A 19,824-nucleotide genomic window follows, 5' to 3' on the forward strand; every position below is an offset into this window, starting at 1 on the left:
CGAAGAAGGTGAGGGGTCTGGAGACCAAGTCCTATTAGGAAAGGTTGAAGGAGCTGGGCATGTTTAGCCTGGAGAGGAGGCGGCTGAGAGGTGATATGATCACCATCTTCAAGTACTTGAAGGGCTGTCATATAGAGGATGGGGTGGAATTGTTTTCTGTGGCCCCAGAAGGTAGAACCAGAACCAATGGCTTGAAATTGAATCAAAAGAGTTTCTGGCTCAACATTAGGAAGAACTTCCTGATGGTTAGAGCAATTCCTCAGTGGAACAGGCTTCCTCGGCAGATGGAGGGCTCTCCTTCCTTGGAGGTTTTTAAACAGAGGCTAGGTGGCCATCTGACAGCAATGAAGATCCTGTGAATTTGGGGTAGGTATTTGTGATTTTCCTGCATTGTGCAGGGAGTTGGACTAGATGACCCGGGAGGTGACTTTCAACTCTATGATTCTATGAACAAACATTTCCCGTTGGAACCCAAAGGAAAAGGTTTCTTCTGTAGAGACAAGCCTTTTAAAGGAGTTGGCACCTTTTCTGGATACACTGCAGTCCAAGCTCTGCTCGTGACCCAAGTTCGATCCCAGGAGAATCTGGGTTCAGGTAGCTGACTCAATCCTACCATCCTTCTGAGGTCAGTAAAACGAGTACCCAGCTTGCTGGGCATAAAGTGTAGATGACTGGGGAAGGTAATGGCAAACCACCCCGTAAAAAGTCTGTAAAGAAATCACCATGATGTGACATCACCCCAGGGGTTGGTAAGAACTTGATACTTGAACCTTTACTTAGATTACAGCCCTTTAAGGCAGCTTTGATGCCATTGAAGACTACTACTCCACGTGAATCTCTTTCCACATCTTTGAGCATTCATAAGGCTTCTCCCCTGTGTGGATTCTCTTATGCCACTGAAGACTGCCACTCCATATGAATCCCTTTCCACACTCTGAGCATTCAAAAGACTTCTTCCCTGTGTGGGTTCTCTGATGATACTGAAGACGGCCTTTTGTATTGAATCTCTTTCCACACTCAGAGCATTCAAAAAGTTTCTCTCCTGTGTGGTTCTCTGTTGAAATTGAAGACTGCCACTCCACAGGAATCACTTTCCACACTCTGAGTATTCAAAAGGCTTCTCCCCTGTGTGGGTCCTCTGATGTGTTTGAAGATGGCCACTCTGACAATATCTTTCCACACTCTGAACATTCAAAAGGTTTCTCCCCTGTGTGCATTCTCTGATGCGTTTGAAGATTGCCACTCCTTTTGAATCTCTTTCCACACACTGAGCATTCAAAAGGCTTCTCTCCTATGTGAGTTCTCTGATTCCTTTGAAGACTGCCACTCCACATTAATCTATCTCCACGCACTGAGCATTCCAAAGGCTTCTCCCCTGTGTGGGTTCCTGATGATAAGATGGCCACTCGAATGCAATCTCTTTCAGCATCTGAGCATCCAAAAGGTTTCTCTCCTGTGTGGGTTCTCTGATGCTTTTGAAGATAGACACTCGTACTAAATCTCTTTCTACCCTATGAGCATTCAAAAGGCTTCTCACCTGTGTGGGTTCTCTGATGCTCTTGAAGATTGCCACTCTGATTGAATCTCTTTCCACACACTGAGCATTCAAAAGGCTTCTCCCCTATTAGGGTTCTCTGATCATACCAAATATGGTCACTCGTATGGAATGTGGGTTCTGCTATGCTTTTGAAGATGGCCACTCGTACTGAATCTATTTCCACACTCGGAGCATTCAAAAGGTTTCTACCCTGTGTGGATTCTCTGATGACTTTGAAGACTGCCACTCCAATTGAATCTCTTTCCACACTCGGAGCATTCAAAAGGCTTCTCCCCTGTGTGGGTTTTCTTAAGATATTGAAGACTTCCACTCTGACTGAATCTGTTTCCACACACTGAGCATTAAAAAGGCTTCTCCCCTGTGTGGGTTCTCTGATGCTCTTGAAGACTGCGACGCCACATGAATCTCATCCCGCACTCTGAGCATTCAAAAGGTTTCTCCCCTGTGTGGGTTCTTTGATGCTCTTGAAGATTGCCACGCGTTCTAAATCTCTTTCCACACTCCAAGCATTCAAAAGGCTTCTCCCCTGTGTGGGTTCTCTGATGTGTTTGAAGACTGCTGTTTGTACTAAGTCTCTTTCCACACACTGAGCATTCAAAAGGCTTCTCCCCTGTGTGGGCTCTCTGATGGTCTTGAAGACTGCGACGCCACATGAATCTCTTTCCGCACTCTGAGCATTCAAAAGGTTTCTCCCCTGTGTGGGTTCTCTGATGCTCTCGAAGACCGTCACTCCAACTGAATCTCTTTCCACACTCTGAGCATTCAAAAGGCTTCTCCCCTGTGTGGGTTCTCTGATGCTTTTTAAGACTGCCACTCCACAGGAATCTCTTTCCACACTCTGAGCATTCAAAAGGCTTCTCCCCTGTGTGGGTTCTCTGATGCTTTTGAAGACGGCTACTCCACATGAATCTCTTTCCACACTCTGAACATTCAAAAGGCTTCTCCCCTGTGTGGGTTCTCTGATGCTGTTGAAGATGACCTCTCTCACTGAATCTCTTTCCACACACTGAGCATTCAAAAGGTTTCTCTCCTGTGTGGGTTCTCTGATGCTCTTGAAGACTGCCACTCCACATGAATGTCTTTGCACACTCTGAGCATTCAAAAGGCTTCTCCCCTGTGTGGGTTCTCTGATGTGTTTGAAGATGGCCACTCTGATTGAATCTCTTTCCACAGACTGAGCATTCAAAAGTCTTCTCCCCTGTGTGGGTTCTCTGATGCTCTTTAAGACTGTGACGCCACATGAATCTCTTTCCACACTCTGAGCATTCAAAAGGTTTCTCCCCTGTGTGGGTTCTCTGATGCCCTCGAAGACTGTCACTCCGATTGAATCTCTTTCCACACTCTGAGCATTCAAAAGGTTTCTCCCCTGTGTGGGTTCTCTGATGCTTTTGAAGACTGCCACTCCACATGAATCTCTTTCCACACTCTGAGCATTCAAATGGCTTCTCCCCTGTGTGGGCTCTCTGATGCTTTTGAAGACTGCCACTCCACATGAATCTCTTTCCACACTCTGAACATTCAAAAGGCTTCTCCCCTGTGTGGGTTCTCTGATGCTGTTGAAGATGACCTCTCTCACTTAATCTCTTTCCACACACTGAGCATTCAAAAGGTTTCTCTCCTGTGTGGGTTCTCTGATGCTCTTGAAGACTGCCACTCCACATGAATCTCTTTGCACACTCTGAGCATTCAAAAGGCTTCTCCCCTGTGTGGGTTCTCTGATGCTCTTGAAGACTGCCACGCCACATGAATCTCTTTCCACACTCTGAGCATTCAAAAGGTTTCTCCTCTGTGTGGGTTCTCTGATGCTCTTGAAGATTGCCACTCGTACTAAATCTCTTTCCACACACTGAGCATTCGAAAGGCTTTTCCCCTGTGTGAATCTTCTGATGATATTGAAGACTGCCAATCATACCAAATCTCTGTCCACACTTTGAGTATTCAAAAGGTTTCTCCTCTGCGTGAGTTTTCTGATGCTGCTTAATATTACTACTGAGACTGAATTTATGTCTGGTCTCTGAGTATTCAGGTGTCCCCTGTCTCTTTATTCTTTGATGTACAGGAAGTTGTGATCTATTTCTGAAATACTTTCTGCACTGAATGGATTTGCTTGCTTTCATTTTCCTGTGCTTTGGAAAATGTATATTCCACTGTCTTCCCTCACGCTTCTCAACCATATAGCCGCCTTTCTTTCTCTTCACTCTGATTAAATTCTTGACATTTTCGTTCAAGTCTTCATTTTTATCTTTATCCGTCATTTCCTGACGAAGTTTCTCACCCTCCTCATTCCTCTGATCATCCTCTGCTGGAATAAAGAGAGAGAAACTGTTAGCACTTGGGAAGGCTGGTAAGATCCAAAGGCATCTATGGGACTGCAGGAGGAAAGGACTGATGGCCCTTTGGCTTCATCCAGCTGGACTGATCTTAGCTACCCCTCCACCTTCCCCCAAGAATATCTGCTATTTAAGGATACCTCCCCCACCCATGAAGAACTTCAGCTGAAGTCTTGCCCAGAAGGAGCTTCTGAGCCTCCAGATTAAGGCCTCCCTCCCTCCTTACCCACCGGCCTCTATGATTGTACCAGACCAAATGTGGCTCAGAAGGGAATCAGGAATCTCCTACGGTTACTTCTGGCCTGTTCTCTTGACATAAGAGTGAAGGTCACTCACTCTGAACTAACTCATTTGGGATGAAATATGCTCTTGGGAGGCTCTAGAACAGCGTTTCCCAAATGTTTTCCCGCTGTGGCCCGGTTATTTTTACACTTCTCCTTCGTGGCCCATTAAAATGTGGGGGTGGAGACTTTGAGGGTGGAGGCGGGAAACAGGAAATTATGTACAAACAAGCCGAAAACTATTGCAATATTTTGTTTAGGAAAAGTAGGAGAATAGTGGGATTTTGCATTGCAGTTTTTAAAACAAAACATCAAGAAAAAGCACAAGGATCACACAGCAGAAAACTAAAAATATAAAATGCTCTCAGCCTGGAAAAACATGAAATTGCGGTGGGGGTGGGGGAGAAGAGAGGGGGTAGAGAGTGAAAGAAAAAGAAAGTGAGAAAGAGAGAAAGAAAGGAAAACATGAAATGGCAGTCTGGGAAAACATGAAATAGCAGGGCATTTCAAGCTTCTTCCCCACCACCCCAATCTACTCAGATTAGCAATGGCAAAGAAGGGAGGGAGACCGGGGAAAACACTAACTGACAGAGAGAGAGAGGGAGGAATGGGAGTGGGAAATAAAGCAAATAGGGAAAAAGGAAGACTGACTGACAGACAGACAGACAGAAAGAAAGAAAAAGAAAGAAAAAACGAATGGGAGGGAAGGGCAGAGTTGTAAGCAGAGAAAAAAAAGAGAAAGGAAAAAGGAAGGGAGGAAAAGGGAGGGAAGGAATGAAAGAAAGAGAAAAAGTAAAAGAAAAATGGAAATGGGATGGGAGCAACTCACTTTTTAAACTGCTGACTCTAGCAGCACAAGCAGGCCTGGATCCCCTGACCTCAGCTGGCCAAGGGAAATCAGGCCTAGTTCCCCGCCTCCTCCTCCCTCCGTTCCCCCCACCAGGTCAGTTTCAGGCTGGTTAAGGCACCCCTCCCCCCCCCCAGGCAGGGAAATCAGCGGTGAGCTCTCACTCAGCACGGCGCAGCAGGTTGAACGTACGTTTGAAAAGGCCACCACTGCTGCTCCCTCCCCCGCACTTCCTGGATGGGAAGGAAGCCTTTCCGGACGTTCATTCAACCTGCTCCAGCGCTGAGTGAGAGTTCAGCGCTGTTTTCCCCGCCGGGGAGGGGGGAGGAGGGGAAGGGGCACCTTAACCAGCCTGAAACTGAGCTGAGGGGAGAGGGAGGAAGGGAGGAGTCATGAGGGAGGCACAATGCTGCGGGGAGGAGGCACGGGGGGGGGGGGGGGAGAATGGCAGGCTATTGGCGGCCCCGCAACCTGGCACTGATACCGGCATGGCCGAGTGCTGGGTCCCGACCCTGCTTTTGGAAAATGCCGCTCTAGAAGAACCCTGCAATCTGTCTTCGAATGCAAGGCAGCGCCCCCCCCCCAGCTCCGTGCCCCCCCTCCCCGCCGAGACACCTCCTCTTCCCTCCCTTCCCCACCCTATGTCGATTTCAGTGCCGAAACTAGCTCTAGCACCACGTTCCGGCTATCTAAAGCCCTCCCTCCGCCGATCCCTTGATCAGCAGCTAAAACTGCTGTTTTGTGATGTCTTGTTTTTAAATCCTTAATATACTTTGTTTTTAAAAGGGGTCTGTTTTACTTGTGGGAAGCCAGTGAATCGGGTGTTGCTCAAGTACAAAGAGAAGTGACCCAGGGGGACCCAGGCTTTGATTCTTGACAGGATCATTTCCAGATCACAGGCAGAGCAAATGAAATTCTATCCAGAGGGAAGGGTGTGTTATGAAGGCTGGAAACAGAGCAAGAAGGATCTGAACTCTCCCAGAGTCCTTCTGAGGGACTCTCATCCATTTTGTCTCAGATCAATATACCTTCTCTGGCTTGGGGGATGGCCACAACACTGGCCTCAGTCGCCCATCTGCAAGAAGACCCACCTGGACACATGAAATGGCCTTAGACTGAATCAGACCCTCGGCCCACTGAAGTTCCAATTCTATGATTCTATGAACACATGAAGTTTCCTTACACTGAATCAGACCCCTGGTCCCTTGGAGTCAGTATCATCCACTCAGTCCAGCATTGGTTCTCCAGGGTCTCAGGCAGACTCTTTCATTTAACCTCCTACCTGATCCTTTTCATTGGAGATGTTGGGGAGTGAACCTGGGACCTTTTGCATGCCAAACAATAAAATTCGAAACAATTTGCAATTAAAATACACTTCTTAAAAAGAAGCCAGAAGCATAAGAGAAACTATGGTGGAGAAAGAGAATGGCCTTACATTCGAAGAAAGTTTGCAGAGTTCTTCCAGAGGATCCCAAGAGCATATCTCCTTCCCAAATGAGATGGTTCAGAGTGAGTGACCTTCACTCATGTCAAGAGAACACTCCAGAAATAACCATAGAAGATTCCTGATTCCCTTCTGAGCTACATTTGGATTGGTACAATCCTACAGGCCGGTGGGTAAGGAGGGAGGGAGGCCTTAATTTGGAGCCTCATAAGAACATAAGAGAAGCCATGTTGGATCAGGCCAATGGCCCATCCAGTCCAACACTCTGTGTCACACAGTGGCCAATATATATATATATATATATATATATATATATATATATATACACACACACACACACACACACACACACATATGTGTGTGTATATATATATATATATATATATATATATATATATATATACACACACACACTGTGGCTAATAGCCACTGATGGACCTCTGCTCCATATTTTTATCCAATCCCCTCTTGAAGCTGCTTATGCTTGTAGCCGCCGCCACCTCCTGTGGCAGTGAATTCTACATATTAATCACCCTTTGGGTGAAGAAGGACTTCCTTTTATCCGTTTTAACCCGACTGCTCAGCAATTTCATCGAATGCCCACGAGTTTTGTATTGTGAGAAAGGGAGAAAAGGACTTCTTTCTCTACTTTCTCCATCCCATGCATTATCTTGTAAACCTCTATCATGTCACCCCGCAGTCGACATTTCTCCAAGCTAAAGAGCCCCAAGCGTTTTAACCTTTCTTCATAGGGAAAGTGTTCCAAACCTTTAATCATTCTAGTTGCCCTTTTCTGCACTTTTTCCAATGCTATAATATCTTTTTTGAGGTGCGGTGACCAGAATTTTACACAGTACTCCAACTACAACATAGGTTACACAGTACAACAGAGGCTAGACGGCCATCTGACACCAATTCTGATTCTGTGAACTTAGGTAGACAATTTGAGGGTGCAAAGGAAGGACTGCATCAGTGCTTAGGTCTTGTGACCCTTTCTTACATGCCCAAGGAAATGTGACTGCCACTTTGCAGTCAGGAAACAACTTCAGCCAAGGTTTGTGGAGGTTTTCTTTTTTTATGCCATCCTCTGGGCTTGCAACAAGGGTAGTCCTGAATCCCTGGCATTTTGCAGGGGGTTGGATTAGATGACCTTGGAGGTCAGTTCCAATTCTATGATTCTATGAACATATGAAGTTTCCTTACACTGAATCAGACCCCTGGACCCTTGGAGTCAGTATCATCTACCCAGTCCAGCATTGGCTCTCCAGGGTCTCAGGCAGAGTCTTTCATTTCACCTCTGACCTGATCCTTTTCAGTGGAGATTTTGGGGAGTGAACCTGGTACCTTTTGCATGCAAAGGAGATGCTCTGCCAGGGAGCTGAAGCCCCGCCCCAAGTGGTGGGAAGGGTATCAAAATGATGCATCACTATTCAATATTTGGATTCATTCCACCTCAAAATGGCAGCAAGTTACACCTTTGGCACCTAAGAAAGATCCTTACCCAGAGAGGCCACGTTCCCATAGTTCTCCAGCATGACTTCCCTGTACAGAGCTCTTTGTCCCGGATCCAGCAGGGCCCACTCTGCCTCCGTGAAAGAGATGGACACTTCCTCCAAGGAAAAAGGACCCTGAAAGAAAAAGAAGATTCCCTCTTCTTCAGAGATCTCATCCAGGAAGGGAGTTGTCTGGGAACGTACAGAAAATAAGGCTTGGGATGGGTAAATGCAACAGCATTCAAAGGATCTCTCTCACAGACCCCTTGTAGAAACTGAAGGAGCAAAAGCTCCCCTGAGAAAGGAGGAGGGACCCAGGCTGTGCCCCCCCTGCTCATCTCTCCTACCTGGATTGGAGGTGCAGCGACTGTTCCCACACCTTGGAAAAGACAACGGCTCAACAGTATCTCTTCACTGCCTGTTCCTGAGACAAGAGAGGGAGGGAGGGTGTTTGCTTGTTTGTTTCCTGCTTCACACACACACTATTCTCAGGGTTGTGAAACCTTCTGCTATGTACACTCAACTCGTTTTTAAAATACTTTATACTACATTCAGAGAGAGGCAGAAGAGAAGCACCAGGGACCTCTGAGCCTTAGGAATTATAAATACTGCCAATGTATTTCAGACTTCTGTCAGAGTTGTGTTTGCTCTACAAGTAGGGAAATGTGGAGTGGAAATGCAAAAACATGAAACCTCACCGTTGTCAAGCATGCTATTTCTATAGGTTATTGGATTCTGATTTCTTCCTCTTTCAGTCCTTACAACTGTCCTTTCTCATGGCTGCATATCAAAGCTAACCCCCCTTACTTTCTCACCTCCCTTTTCTCTTTCCCACCTCTGGGTAGCAAATGTAGGAATGCTGTAACTTTGATGATAGAAAGGAGGCGACTCCCCCAAGCAGTTCCCATTCATTGCTTATCAAAAGGGACAAGAATGCATGGGACCGAGGGAAGTTTCAACCGCAAGATAGTATCTGCCTAACTGTAACAATTCACACATGCTTGTTATGTCTTGAAGCTATCTTTCCTATACTCTTTGATGTAATCCTTAAAACACCATGCTATGTGCAACTCTGTATCACTCTCAAGGCATTGCACCTTGCGTAACAATGGATTATCAATAAACCAAGACTTTGTAACCAACAATTGCTTGATTACTTGAAATACCTACGCTTGACAACCGTCACATTGGAGCAGACATGCCTGGAGAAAATCTGTAGACTGGAGGGTGATAGGAATGAGTTTTCAGAGTGTTTCTGGGGCATGCTGAATTGGAGATATTTTATTTACTGTTACTGTAATGTTTTAATGTTGTAAGCCACTCTGAGCCCGCTGTCAGAACTGGAAGAACTCCAATCGAGGCCCAAGACTTCGTTACAAAAGTATAGGCGTTTATTGAGAACTACAATGCTGAAGGTACAGGATAACACTGATAACGAAGCTAGTATTGGTTACATTTTATGCGGTTGTGGCAGCAACAATAAAACGATCTTTCACACGGTCAGAGACAACTGTCTGTTTCTCAGAGTCTGTTATCAGCAAGGGAGGATGGAGCCCTGCTGAGCTGTCCTGGCCGGCTGGCTTCAAAGGCCACCTGCAGATGTTGACCAGAGGCTATCTGCCACCCTTCAGTGATCACAGGCTGTTTGGAATGTAGGCTATTTGGGTTAGTTGCTTGGCGCAAGCATCTTGGGTTAGTATCCAGTTACAATATGGAGTCAGTTAGGCTAACAGCACATAGGAAAGTTACAAGTTCTGACACCCGCCTTGCGGGATAGGGTGGGGTATAAATCGAAAATTAAATTTAAATTAAACTAGGTTTTCAACCTGATGCAACTTCAACATGATATCACATCTGTCCCAAGTTCCACCCCAAGACCCTCCCAAAAGCGCCTGCAAGTGCTAAGGCACATCCTGCCATCCCTACTCCGCGCCCTGCGACCCACAGCAGCCCCCAGATGACCCTCCAAGCACAGGCACTGAAGGAAAATGTCCCCATGATTATTGGCCCCCAGGGAGTGGTTTCAGAGCTCTGCTCCCCCAGAAGGTGGAGGTTGCTCCTCCCTTTTGAGGTTTGCCTGCCTTCCCCTCCCCAGGGAATCTGAGACCTTTTAAGGAAGGTGAGAGATGAATTTTTAAAGTTATGGGATAAATGGTCCTCCAGGAGTTTGTCTGATCTTTTAGAGACATCACAGTGTGTGGATATTGAGTGCCACCAATTCACTCTGTGTTGCCTATAGAACTATGCATTCCCCCCCCGCCCCGACCTGACCTCTCTACCCATCACATTCACATGCTCCTCAGGCACAAGGAGTCCTTACCACAGGAGAAGGCATCTTGGGCATGCTCCACCGCCTGCACCCTCTGCTCCTGCTCCAAGGAAGCTCCTTCTGCCTCAGGGATTGCAGCTTCCATCTCCAAAGGTGGTCCCCACATCTGAAACAGCAGCAAAGAGGAGGGGTAAGAAATGGAATGGAAAAGAGACCAAGGAATGGATTCTGCCCCACTCCCAGACAATGCACCCTTCTCTCAGCCGATTTTTGCTTGAATTAGACACACCTGGAGGGAATCCTCTCACCTGTTCTGCCTGCCTCTTCTCCTCTGCCTGACTCAGGAGGAAACCTTCGGCCAGGGCCACCGCCTGGGAACTGGTTTCCGGCCCACATCCTCGGACCCAGCACTGCATTTCCTGGGGCAGGAGAGTCAGGAACTGCTCCAGGATCACCAGGTCCAGGATCTGCTTCTTGGTGTGTCTCTCCGGCTTCAGCCACTGATTGCAAAGTCCATGGAGCTGGCTGCAAACCTCTCGGGGCCCATCGGCCTCATGGTAGTGGAACTGCCGGAAACATTGGCAACATACTTCTGAGGTCAGGGTGTTCTTAGCCAGGACCTCTGACACAGCCCTTTCCCAGAATTCAACACCACTCCCAGCTGGGGTGGGATCGGGGCCTTTGCTTGCTGTCTTGCCAGTTCCAGGTCGTTCTGGGTCCTGCTCTTCCATCTCCTTCCCCTTCTCTTGGGCCACCTCTGTCTCTGAAAAGTTGCCTTTATTCACTTGGCTCTGAAGAGAGGCTTCTCCCTGAGGGGACAGAGAGAGAGAGACAAACAGGAGTGTGTCAAAAGGAAAATACGTACACGCACAAACGTGCAGACACAGATATATGGCCTGGGACCTGTCTACCTCTGGGACCGCCTCTCCCCATACGAGCCTCAGAAAGCACTTTGATCAAGTACACAAAATCTTCTTACGATCCCCGGGCCAAAATAAGCCCAGCTGTCCACCAGTTGAGTAAGAGCCTTTTCAGTGGCAGCCCCTGCTGTGTGGAATGCCCCCCCCCCCCCGAAAACAACAGGGCCCTGTGGGACATGCAATGATTCCGCAGGGCCTGCAAGACAGAATTACTGAAACTAGCGTTTCCTAAACAACGGGGAGGCGACCACCATCTCACCACCCTCCAGCGTTGACACCGGAAACCGCCCCCCCAGTACAAATTTCGGGTGCCAAAGAATTATTTTGCAACATCGTCAGATGCAGCGCTCAAGAAGAACGAAAACCCACCGTTTGGATCCTCGTGACCGTTTCGGAAATTATACTATAGTTTTAAATTGCTTTGAACTGTCAAACTGTTTTAATGATTTTATAGCATCTTGTTCTTAATGCTATGTTTTGTCAATTGTTGTTCGCTGCCCTTTGCCCGCTAGGGGAGGGTGGGATATAAATGCAATAAATAAAAAAATATATATATACATGCACCTATAAATAGAATCTCCAGCCCCAAAAAGACGCAGGGAATATACCACAAGTCCTTCCTCCAGAGAACTAGCGCATTTTTCTCCCAGTCCAACCTGAAAGAAGGACCATTTTCCAGAGTCCAGACTGTTTGGAAAAAAGCCTACGCCAAGACCTTGAACACCTTTGCGTGGCTTCTAAGTATCCCAATGGAGCTCTGCTGGAGATGGCTGTTGGGGGAAGAGTCAGCCAATATACCTGCCATGTGACCAGCCAATCAGCACGAATGATTCAACACATGTGATCCCATCTGGGATTCCTTGCTGGGCCTCCTGACCTGCAAAAGGCAGGCTTCATATTCTTGTTGGCATCTCCCTTAACAAGATCTGAACCCTCCCCTACTGGGACCGTGCCCTGGTGCTTCTCCCTGTTGTGCTGCCTGGGGGTCTGTGCCTCTCTCGCCTGGCAAAAGGATGCCCTCCCTCCCACCCTAACCCCAGGGCAGGAGGGACAGTTTGGCATTGTGTTACATTTGCCTCTGCCCAAGGAGCCATGAAGTGACGAGGCAGGGCAATGTGTTTGGGGGCAGGTGTGTTCTCTCCTATTGCAAAACACTGATGCTAGTGGGGACTCGAACCCACATCTGTGGAACTCCATGGTGTGCTTACATGCCATGACTCTCATAAGAACATAAGAGAATCCATGTTAGATCAGGCCAATGGCCCATCCAGTCCAACACTCTGTGTCACACAGTGGCAAAAATTTTTTGTGGCTAATAGCTACTGATGGACTTCTGCTCCATATTTTTATCTAAACCCCTCTTGAAGGTGGCTATGCTTGTGGCTGCCACCCCCTCCTGTGGCAGTGAATTCCACATGTTAATCACCCTTTGGGTGAAGAAGTACTTCCTTTTATCCGTTTTAACCTGACTGCTCAGCAATTTCATCGAATGCCCACGAGTTCTTGTATTGTGAGAAAGGGAGAAAAGTACCTCTTTCTCTACTTTCTCCATCCCATGCATTATCTTGTAAACCTCTATCATGTCACCCCGCAGTCGACTTTTCTCCAAGCTAAAGAGTCCCAAGCGTTTCAACCTTTCTTCATAGGGAAAGTGCTCCAGCCCTTTAATCATTCTAGTTGCCCTTAGAACCCACCTCCAAGGGACAGAGATCAGTTCCCCGGGAGAAAACGGCTGCACGGGAGGGAGGTGGCCAACCTAGGACAGCCACTGCTTGCATGATCCCCGCATCCCTCCCAAGATCTAAAACCTTATTCCCCCCACCCCTTCCTCCATGACTTACTTCCAAGTAAACTTTCCCAGATCCGGCTGCTGCAAGGCTTTTCCCTCCTGCCGCTGCTTCTCTGCAACCCCCCCCCCCCCCTTAGCCTTGCAAAAGCAACCCCCCCCCCTTCCCCGGAAAAGTCCCTTTCCTCTCCTGCCCCCACTTCTTGTTCGGCCTCTCTAGCAAGGAACTCTGTGCTTTTAACTCTTTCAGTGCTGCAGAGGAAGGAGAAACGTGTCCTGAAGGACCTTCAGCCCGGCAGCCCTCAGCCACGCCTTATGCTGCTCCATGGGGCTGCTCGAGGGTAACTCTGCTGCAGGGGGTTGCGCTCCTCCCGGGGGATTCCTTGCTGTTCAGCCAGCTCAGAAAAAGGAGGTGGAATTTGGGGCCCCCGTCCTGAGTCCTCCCCCTCCTAGAACAAGGACCGTCAAACTCAATGGGAGTGTGGGGGGGGGGAGCATTAGTGATGCTGAGATCAGGCTGTTCTTTAAACAGACCATTTAGTGCAGAGGTGGCCAAACTGTGGCTCTTTCACAGGTATCGTGGGGCTCTTGAAGCCCCCACTGCCCTGATGGCCGGCAGCTGGGAGAAGGTGTTTAAAGTTAAAGTTGCTTTCTTTCAGTCTCTCTCCCTCCCTCATCTATTTGCTGCCTGCCTGTCTGCCATCCGTCCCGCGGCTCTCAAACATCTGATGTTCATGTCTTGAGGCTCTCAGGAATCTGTCATTTATTCTATGTGGCTCTTATGTTAAGCAAGTTTCGCCACGCCTCAGTGTTTCTGAAGCCCCCCCCTGGAGAGAAAACCTGGTGGGACCTCCTGGCCCTTCCCAGGGGCCGGATCTAGGGGGGGGGGGGGGGCAGAGGCGAGTGCTTGCCTCAGCGCTGCCGATGGAGGGGGGGGGGGCACCAAATTGGGTATGGAGTCCATTGTATTCTATGGACCATAAGATAGAATGGCCCATAAGGGGGCGTCATTTTTAGTTTTGCCCCCCTCCTCAAAAAACATGCAGATCTAGTCCCGGCCCTTCCTTCAATGTCCAGGGAAACTCTGAAAGCCACTTGGGGGTCAGGCAGGCGAGGGTGCGGAGCTGGTGGGGGGTAGCCAGGGGGCTGAAGGTGAAGGACCCCCGCCCTGGATTATGCCTTCCAAGGGACCCCAGGCTGGAGGAAGGGGAAAGAATTACCTCTCGCAGGGTCTCTGCTGGGCTGGCCAACCTCCCCAGGTGGGGCCTGGGGATCTCTCCAGCTTACAATTCATCCCCAAACTACAGAGTGCAGATCCTCTGGAGAAGACAGCTGCTTGGGGGGCGGGGGCAGCATCCCTCTATGCAGTATACCCTGCCGTCCTCTGAAATTCCCCGACTCAGAGTCAGCCATTTCCACACCACCCATCTTCCAGGAGGTCCACCCAGGGCCCTTTCCCCTCTCCTCCACCACCCACCCATCCACCCTGCAAGGTAGACCGAGAGGGAAGGCTTGGCCCAAGGGGAGTCAAGTTTGAACTCAGACCTTCCTCCAGGCAGTTGGCAAATCTGAACTATTCTCTTCCTCGCTCCCCCCCCCCCGCATACTCTCAGGGCCCTTCTGAAGACCTCCCTCTGTTGGGGTTGCCAACTCCAGGTTGGGGGATGCCTGGAGACTGATGGGGGGAGGTAGGGTTTGGGGATGAGATGGGACCAGCCAGGCTTTGATCCCCCCTCTGCAGTCGTCCTTTCCCAAGGGGTGGGCTGATTTCTGTGGCCTCTGGAGAGAAGCACTATTATTCCAGGAGATCCCCAGGCCCTCCCTGGAGGTTGGCAACCTTGTTCCAATTGAGGTACAAATCCTGCATCAGCCCCCCCCCCCCACCTGCATCCTAACCCCCAGCTTCCTTCTGCCTTTCCCAGCCCCCTCCTTCTCCAGCCCAGGCCCTGCTGGGGCAAAACCCCTGGAAAAGCAAACCAGCACCAGTAAAAGGGGGGGTGAACTGAACTCCCCCCCTCCCCCAAGCCAGGCTGGGCTTCCCTTGCCCTACATTTAAGTCAGGGTCTGCAGACTTCAGGTATGCCATTTCTAAAGAAACTCACATTGGGAAATAGCTGGAATGGAATTTATAGCCACTGTTTGCATATTAACGAGAGCAATCCCTTTGTCATCTTCTGTTCAGAGCTTTCGGCAGCCTCTGTCAGAATTTTAAAGCTACCAGCTACAGAGGTTTGGTTTCGTGCACCAAAGCTGACCCGTCTTTTCCCCAGTCTGGGCCTGCTGCATGGAGCCTCTTTTGGGTCACACCTGCTGTGCAGACAAGGGATGGGTCCCGGCGGAGGCTATGCCCAGGGACCAGGTGGCTTAACATAAAGGACAGAAGCAGGTAGACAGCCCAGTATGCAGTCACTCTAAAGCATCTTTAGCATGCCTATTAGAAGTATGTGAAGTTTAAACCCACGCAAGTCACAGCCGAATGAACGGGATAATAGGACACAGCTGTAATCAGACTCTAATTCTGCACAGGGTAAGAAAGAGACCTACAAATATACTCCAGCTGTCAGACATCCTACAACACTGCAGAAATATGTGGAACACGTTTTTTACAATTGGTTGCGGGGCGGGGGGGGGGGGGGGAAGTAGGTAGTTTCACCTAGGGCACCAAATAGCCTGACCCTGGTTTCATGTGGAGCGGGAGAGGGGAATCAAACCCAGTTCTCCCACAGTGCTCTCTTCTTGGGGTCCCTAAATAAAGCTCTTCTTCCTCATCATGCCAGGGATTTGAGGGCTGGAGCTTTCTCCTTCCAGGCACTTCCATGCCTTCTAGCACCTGCTAGGAATGCCCAAATCTTGCCCCACGGTCACCTCCATTTCAGCAGTACCCACTGACGTTCCTGCCTTCTTCCCTGACTTTTCCATACTGAATCTCCAAAATAATAACCTCAGTATCTGACCCAGGTAGTGCATTGCTGATATAATTGTGTACAAAGGCCTTGATCCCCTCAAACAACCACCCCGTCAAGGAAGAAGAAGATGATATTGGATTTATATCCCGCCCTCCACTCCGAAGAGTCTCAGAGTGGCTCACAATCTCCTTTCCCTTCCTCCCCCACAACAGTCACCCTGTGAGGTGGGTGGGGCTGAGAGGGCTCTCACAGCAGCTTCCCTTTCAAGGACAACCTCTGCCAGAGCTATGGCTGACCGAAGGCCATTCCAGCAGGTGCAAGTGGAGGAGTGGGGAATCAAACCCGGTTCTCCCAGATAAGAGTCTGCACACTTAACCACTACACCAAACTGGCTCTCCCAAGCTGGGGCTCTCTGCATCTTCAAGTATAGATGTTCACAACGACCCAGATCTTAGCAAAACAGAGAAGGTTTATTAACTATGTACAGAACAAGCTTGATATGAGGCAAAACAATCTCTGTAGCCTAGCAGCATAAAAGAGGAAAGCTAACTTTTGTAATACATTGGCACCTGGTGTAAGGTGGCAGAATCTTAAACGTCTCACAGTCTCAGAGTAGAGGCCTAAGTGTTTCCTACGTAGCTGTTCATTGCAATGTGACCTTGGCATAGTCCAGGCCTCAGTCCAGCGAAATAATGACGCTGACATGGTTTCTCTCTGGTCTCTAGATCGATTATACTCTGAAACCATCAGGCGTCTGGTGATGTTCTAAATCCAATCAGGGTGCACACATGCTGGAACCGTCTAGAAAAGGGGTGGCCAACGGTAGCTCTCCAGATGTTTTCTTGCCTACAACTCCCATCAGCCCCAGTCATCTGCCATGCTGGCTGGGGCTGATGGGAGCTGTAGGCAAAAAAACATCTGGAGAGCTACCGTTGGCCACCCCTGCTCTAGAAGATGATATGACATTCTTGACTCTGGCCTTGAGAGAGGTAAGAAGAGGGTGGGCAGAGAGGCCCAATTATGGACAACTGCAAGTTGGAGTAGCTCGGACTTGTGTTCACATTAACCCTTAAGAGGAAACAGGAATGCTTTGCCTCAAGGGAGGGAAAAGCTTCAGGTCGGCGCAACCCTCTTTGTCACCAGAGAATAAACAGAGGAGAGAAAGCATATACGTGACTGGAGAGCAGAAAACGCCTGGGTATCCAGGGCTGCCTAAGTAACACAGCACTCGCTCATAAGAGAAACCTTATCAATATCTGGAGCAGGGGTAGCCAAACTGTGGCTCGGGAGACACACATGCCTCTTCCAGACATATTGTGTGGCTCTCAAAGCCCGCCCCCCTGCATTTCTCTCTTTCAATCACTTCTCCAAGCCAAGCCAGCTGGGAGATTGAAAAATGCATCTAATGTTAAAATTGCTTTCTTTCCACCACTCCCTCCCTCCCCCATCTTCCTTCCTTCCTTCCTTCCTTCCTTCCTTCCTTCCTTCCTTCCTTCCTTCCTTCCTTCCTTCCTTCCTTCCTTCCTTCCTTCCTTCCTTCCTTCCTTCCTTCTCTCAAACATCTGACTTTCACGTCTTGTCATATATCTGACAATTATTCTATGTGGCTCTTATGTTAAGCAAGTTTGGCCACGCCTGATCTGGAGTATAAAAAGGGTATCAATGCCAGTGGGAACCTCATTAAACACTGAAAATTTCATACAGGACTGAAGAAAAAAAAATCAGCTTCAGGGTCTGCAGGAGTTTTGTCTCTCTCTCGGCTTGGCTTCGCGAACGAAGATTTAAGAAGGGTGCAATAGTCCACGTTTGCTGCAGGCTCGCTGGTGGCTGACAAGACCAATGCGGGACAGGCAGGTCCGGCCACAGTAGCTGCAGGGAAAAGTCTGATTTGGGGTTGGTGCTGTAGCAGTGCGATTCTTCCTCAATCTCCTTTTGTCCTCAAGACCAGCTATGCGTGCGTTCTCAAAGGAAGAGACAGCCTGGTGGATGGAGTTTTGTACCATTAAAGAATTATCAACAGAGAGACCTCTTGTAACCGGAAAGAAAGAAATTCCTCTCGTAACCGGAAAGAAAGAAATTCCATCAAAGAATCTGACTCACTAAGGGATTTGGGCCATGAGGACACTTTCAACCTTATTGTACAACAAGCAATTCCCCCAGGAGAGAAACATTAAATATCTCTAGAGTGCGGAAGATGGATTTATAATGCCCTATAGATCTATAATGCCTCTGTGTGGATCTCTTATGTTCTTATGTGACTCAGAGTGTTGGACTGGATGGGACATTGGCCTGATCCAACATGGCTTCTCTTATGTTCTTATGTGACAAAGAGTGTTGGACTGGATGGGCCACTGGCCTGATCCAACATGGCTTCTCCTATGTTCTTATGTGACACAGAGTGTTGGACTGGATGGGCCATTGGCCTGATCCAACAGGGCTTATGTTCTTATGTGACACAGTGTTGGACTGGGTGGGCCATTGGCCTGATCCAACATGGCTTCTCTTATGTTCTTATGTGACATAGAGTATTGGACGGGATGGGCCGTTGACCTGATCCAACATGGCTTCTCTTATGTTCTTACGTGACACAGAGTGTTCGACTGGATGGGCCATTGGCCGATCCAACAGGGCTTCTCTTATATTCTTTTGTGACACAGAGTGTTGGACAGGATGGGCCAATGGCCTGATCCAATATGGCTTCTCTTATGTTCTTATAGGTCTAGTTGCTGTATCTCAAAAAGGACACTGCAGAGGCAGTATCAAGAGAAGTCCTCACCTCAACAGCAAGATGATTGCTGTCGATGGTCAACCCTTCTCTCTCGTGGAGGATGTGGCTTTTCACCCACTGCTGCAACATCTGGCTCCTTGGCCCTACATCCCCTCGTAAATGACCTTGAGCTGACCCAACAGACACCACTCCACAGTGGAGATGGTCAAGGCTCACCCTTGTATTTCAAGGCATCTTACAAGAATAGTTAAACATTTTCAGTGGATACCCAAAATACTGTATCTCTCCCCCTCCCTCAAGAGATACCTGGAATTTGAACCCCCATAAAGGCCCTGGCAAACCAGCAGGCCTTTTGGCCCCTCCTGAAGATCTCTAAAGAGGGCCCCACCCCCAGCTCTTCAGGGAGCCCCATCCACAGAGGCAGAGCCATGATGGAAAAGGCCCAGGCCCTGAGAAGTGGCAGACGGGCTGTGTGTGCCAAAACATCAGCATTTCAATTATTGTGAGAATGCTTCTGAGCCCTTCTATGATCCTGGGGTGCTGATTCAGCTATCCAAGTTTAAAGGGACTGTCTCTTTGGATGCCTGCCTTCTCCAAACCATGCGACTCCAAGGCAAGTGAACAATGTCTTCAGAGTTCACTTGCCACGGAATTGCGCAGCTTGGAGAAGGATGGGATTGAGAGGGAGAGTCCCTTAAATCTATAGGGGGGGGTAAAGCAGTAATTAGAATAAATGATGGGCACTCTAGAGAAATTTCGATACAGAGAGGAGTAAAGCAAGGTTGCCCATTATCTCCTTTGTTATTTGCATTAGCAATTGAACCCCTAGCAGATAGGATACGAAATAGTGGTAGAATTCAGGGATTTCAAATAGGTAAGGAAGAATTGAAATTAAACCTTTTTGCGGATGATATTTTGTTGACAATAAGTAATCCACTGCAGGCAATACGAGAATTGTTAGTTATTTTAGAAGATTTTAAGTTATGTTCGGGACTTGGAATAAACATTAAGAAATCAGAAATAATGTTTATTAATGTAGGTGGGGAAACCAAGAAGGCAATATTAGCCTTAACGGGGATGAAATCAGGAGTTAGCAAAATTAAATATTTAGGAGTTTATCTTAATAAAAATATAGAGAGGCTACAAAAAATGAATTATAATAAGGTGTGGTTAAAGATTTTAAAGAAATTGAAGGAATGGAAGAACAAAAATTTGAGTATCCTAGGGAAAATTAGAGCAATAAAAATGTTTATACTCCCAAA

The 19,824-nt window shown here is 48.2% G+C and overlaps 1 protein-coding gene across 1 annotated transcript in view; it reads right to left on the reverse strand.

Annotated features, from left to right (window-relative positions):
* LOC132571626 (zinc finger protein 14-like) overlaps positions 1-18,691 on the reverse strand; it is a 30,956-nt gene extending 12,265 nt beyond the window's left edge. The window contains exons 1-7 of the mRNA XM_060238424.1: positions 18,611-18,691; positions 10,512-11,031; positions 10,274-10,363; positions 8,301-8,377; positions 7,962-8,088; positions 3,720-3,860; positions 1,958-3,572 (exon numbers count right to left, since the gene is read on the reverse strand). Coding sequence (XP_060094407.1) covers positions 1,958-3,572; positions 3,720-3,860; positions 7,962-8,088; positions 8,301-8,377; positions 10,274-10,363; positions 10,512-11,031; positions 18,611-18,691 — 2,651 coding nt within the window. The remainder of the gene's footprint in view (positions 1-1,957; positions 3,573-3,719; positions 3,861-7,961; positions 8,089-8,300; positions 8,378-10,273; positions 10,364-10,511; positions 11,032-18,610) is intronic.
* Positions 18,692-19,824: the final 1,133 nt, after the last annotated feature.

This window comes from Heteronotia binoei, chromosome 5, assembly GCF_032191835.1.
Source record: "Heteronotia binoei isolate CCM8104 ecotype False Entrance Well chromosome 5, APGP_CSIRO_Hbin_v1, whole genome shotgun sequence".
NCBI classification, from domain to species: Eukaryota; Metazoa; Chordata; class Lepidosauria; order Squamata; family Gekkonidae; genus Heteronotia; species Heteronotia binoei.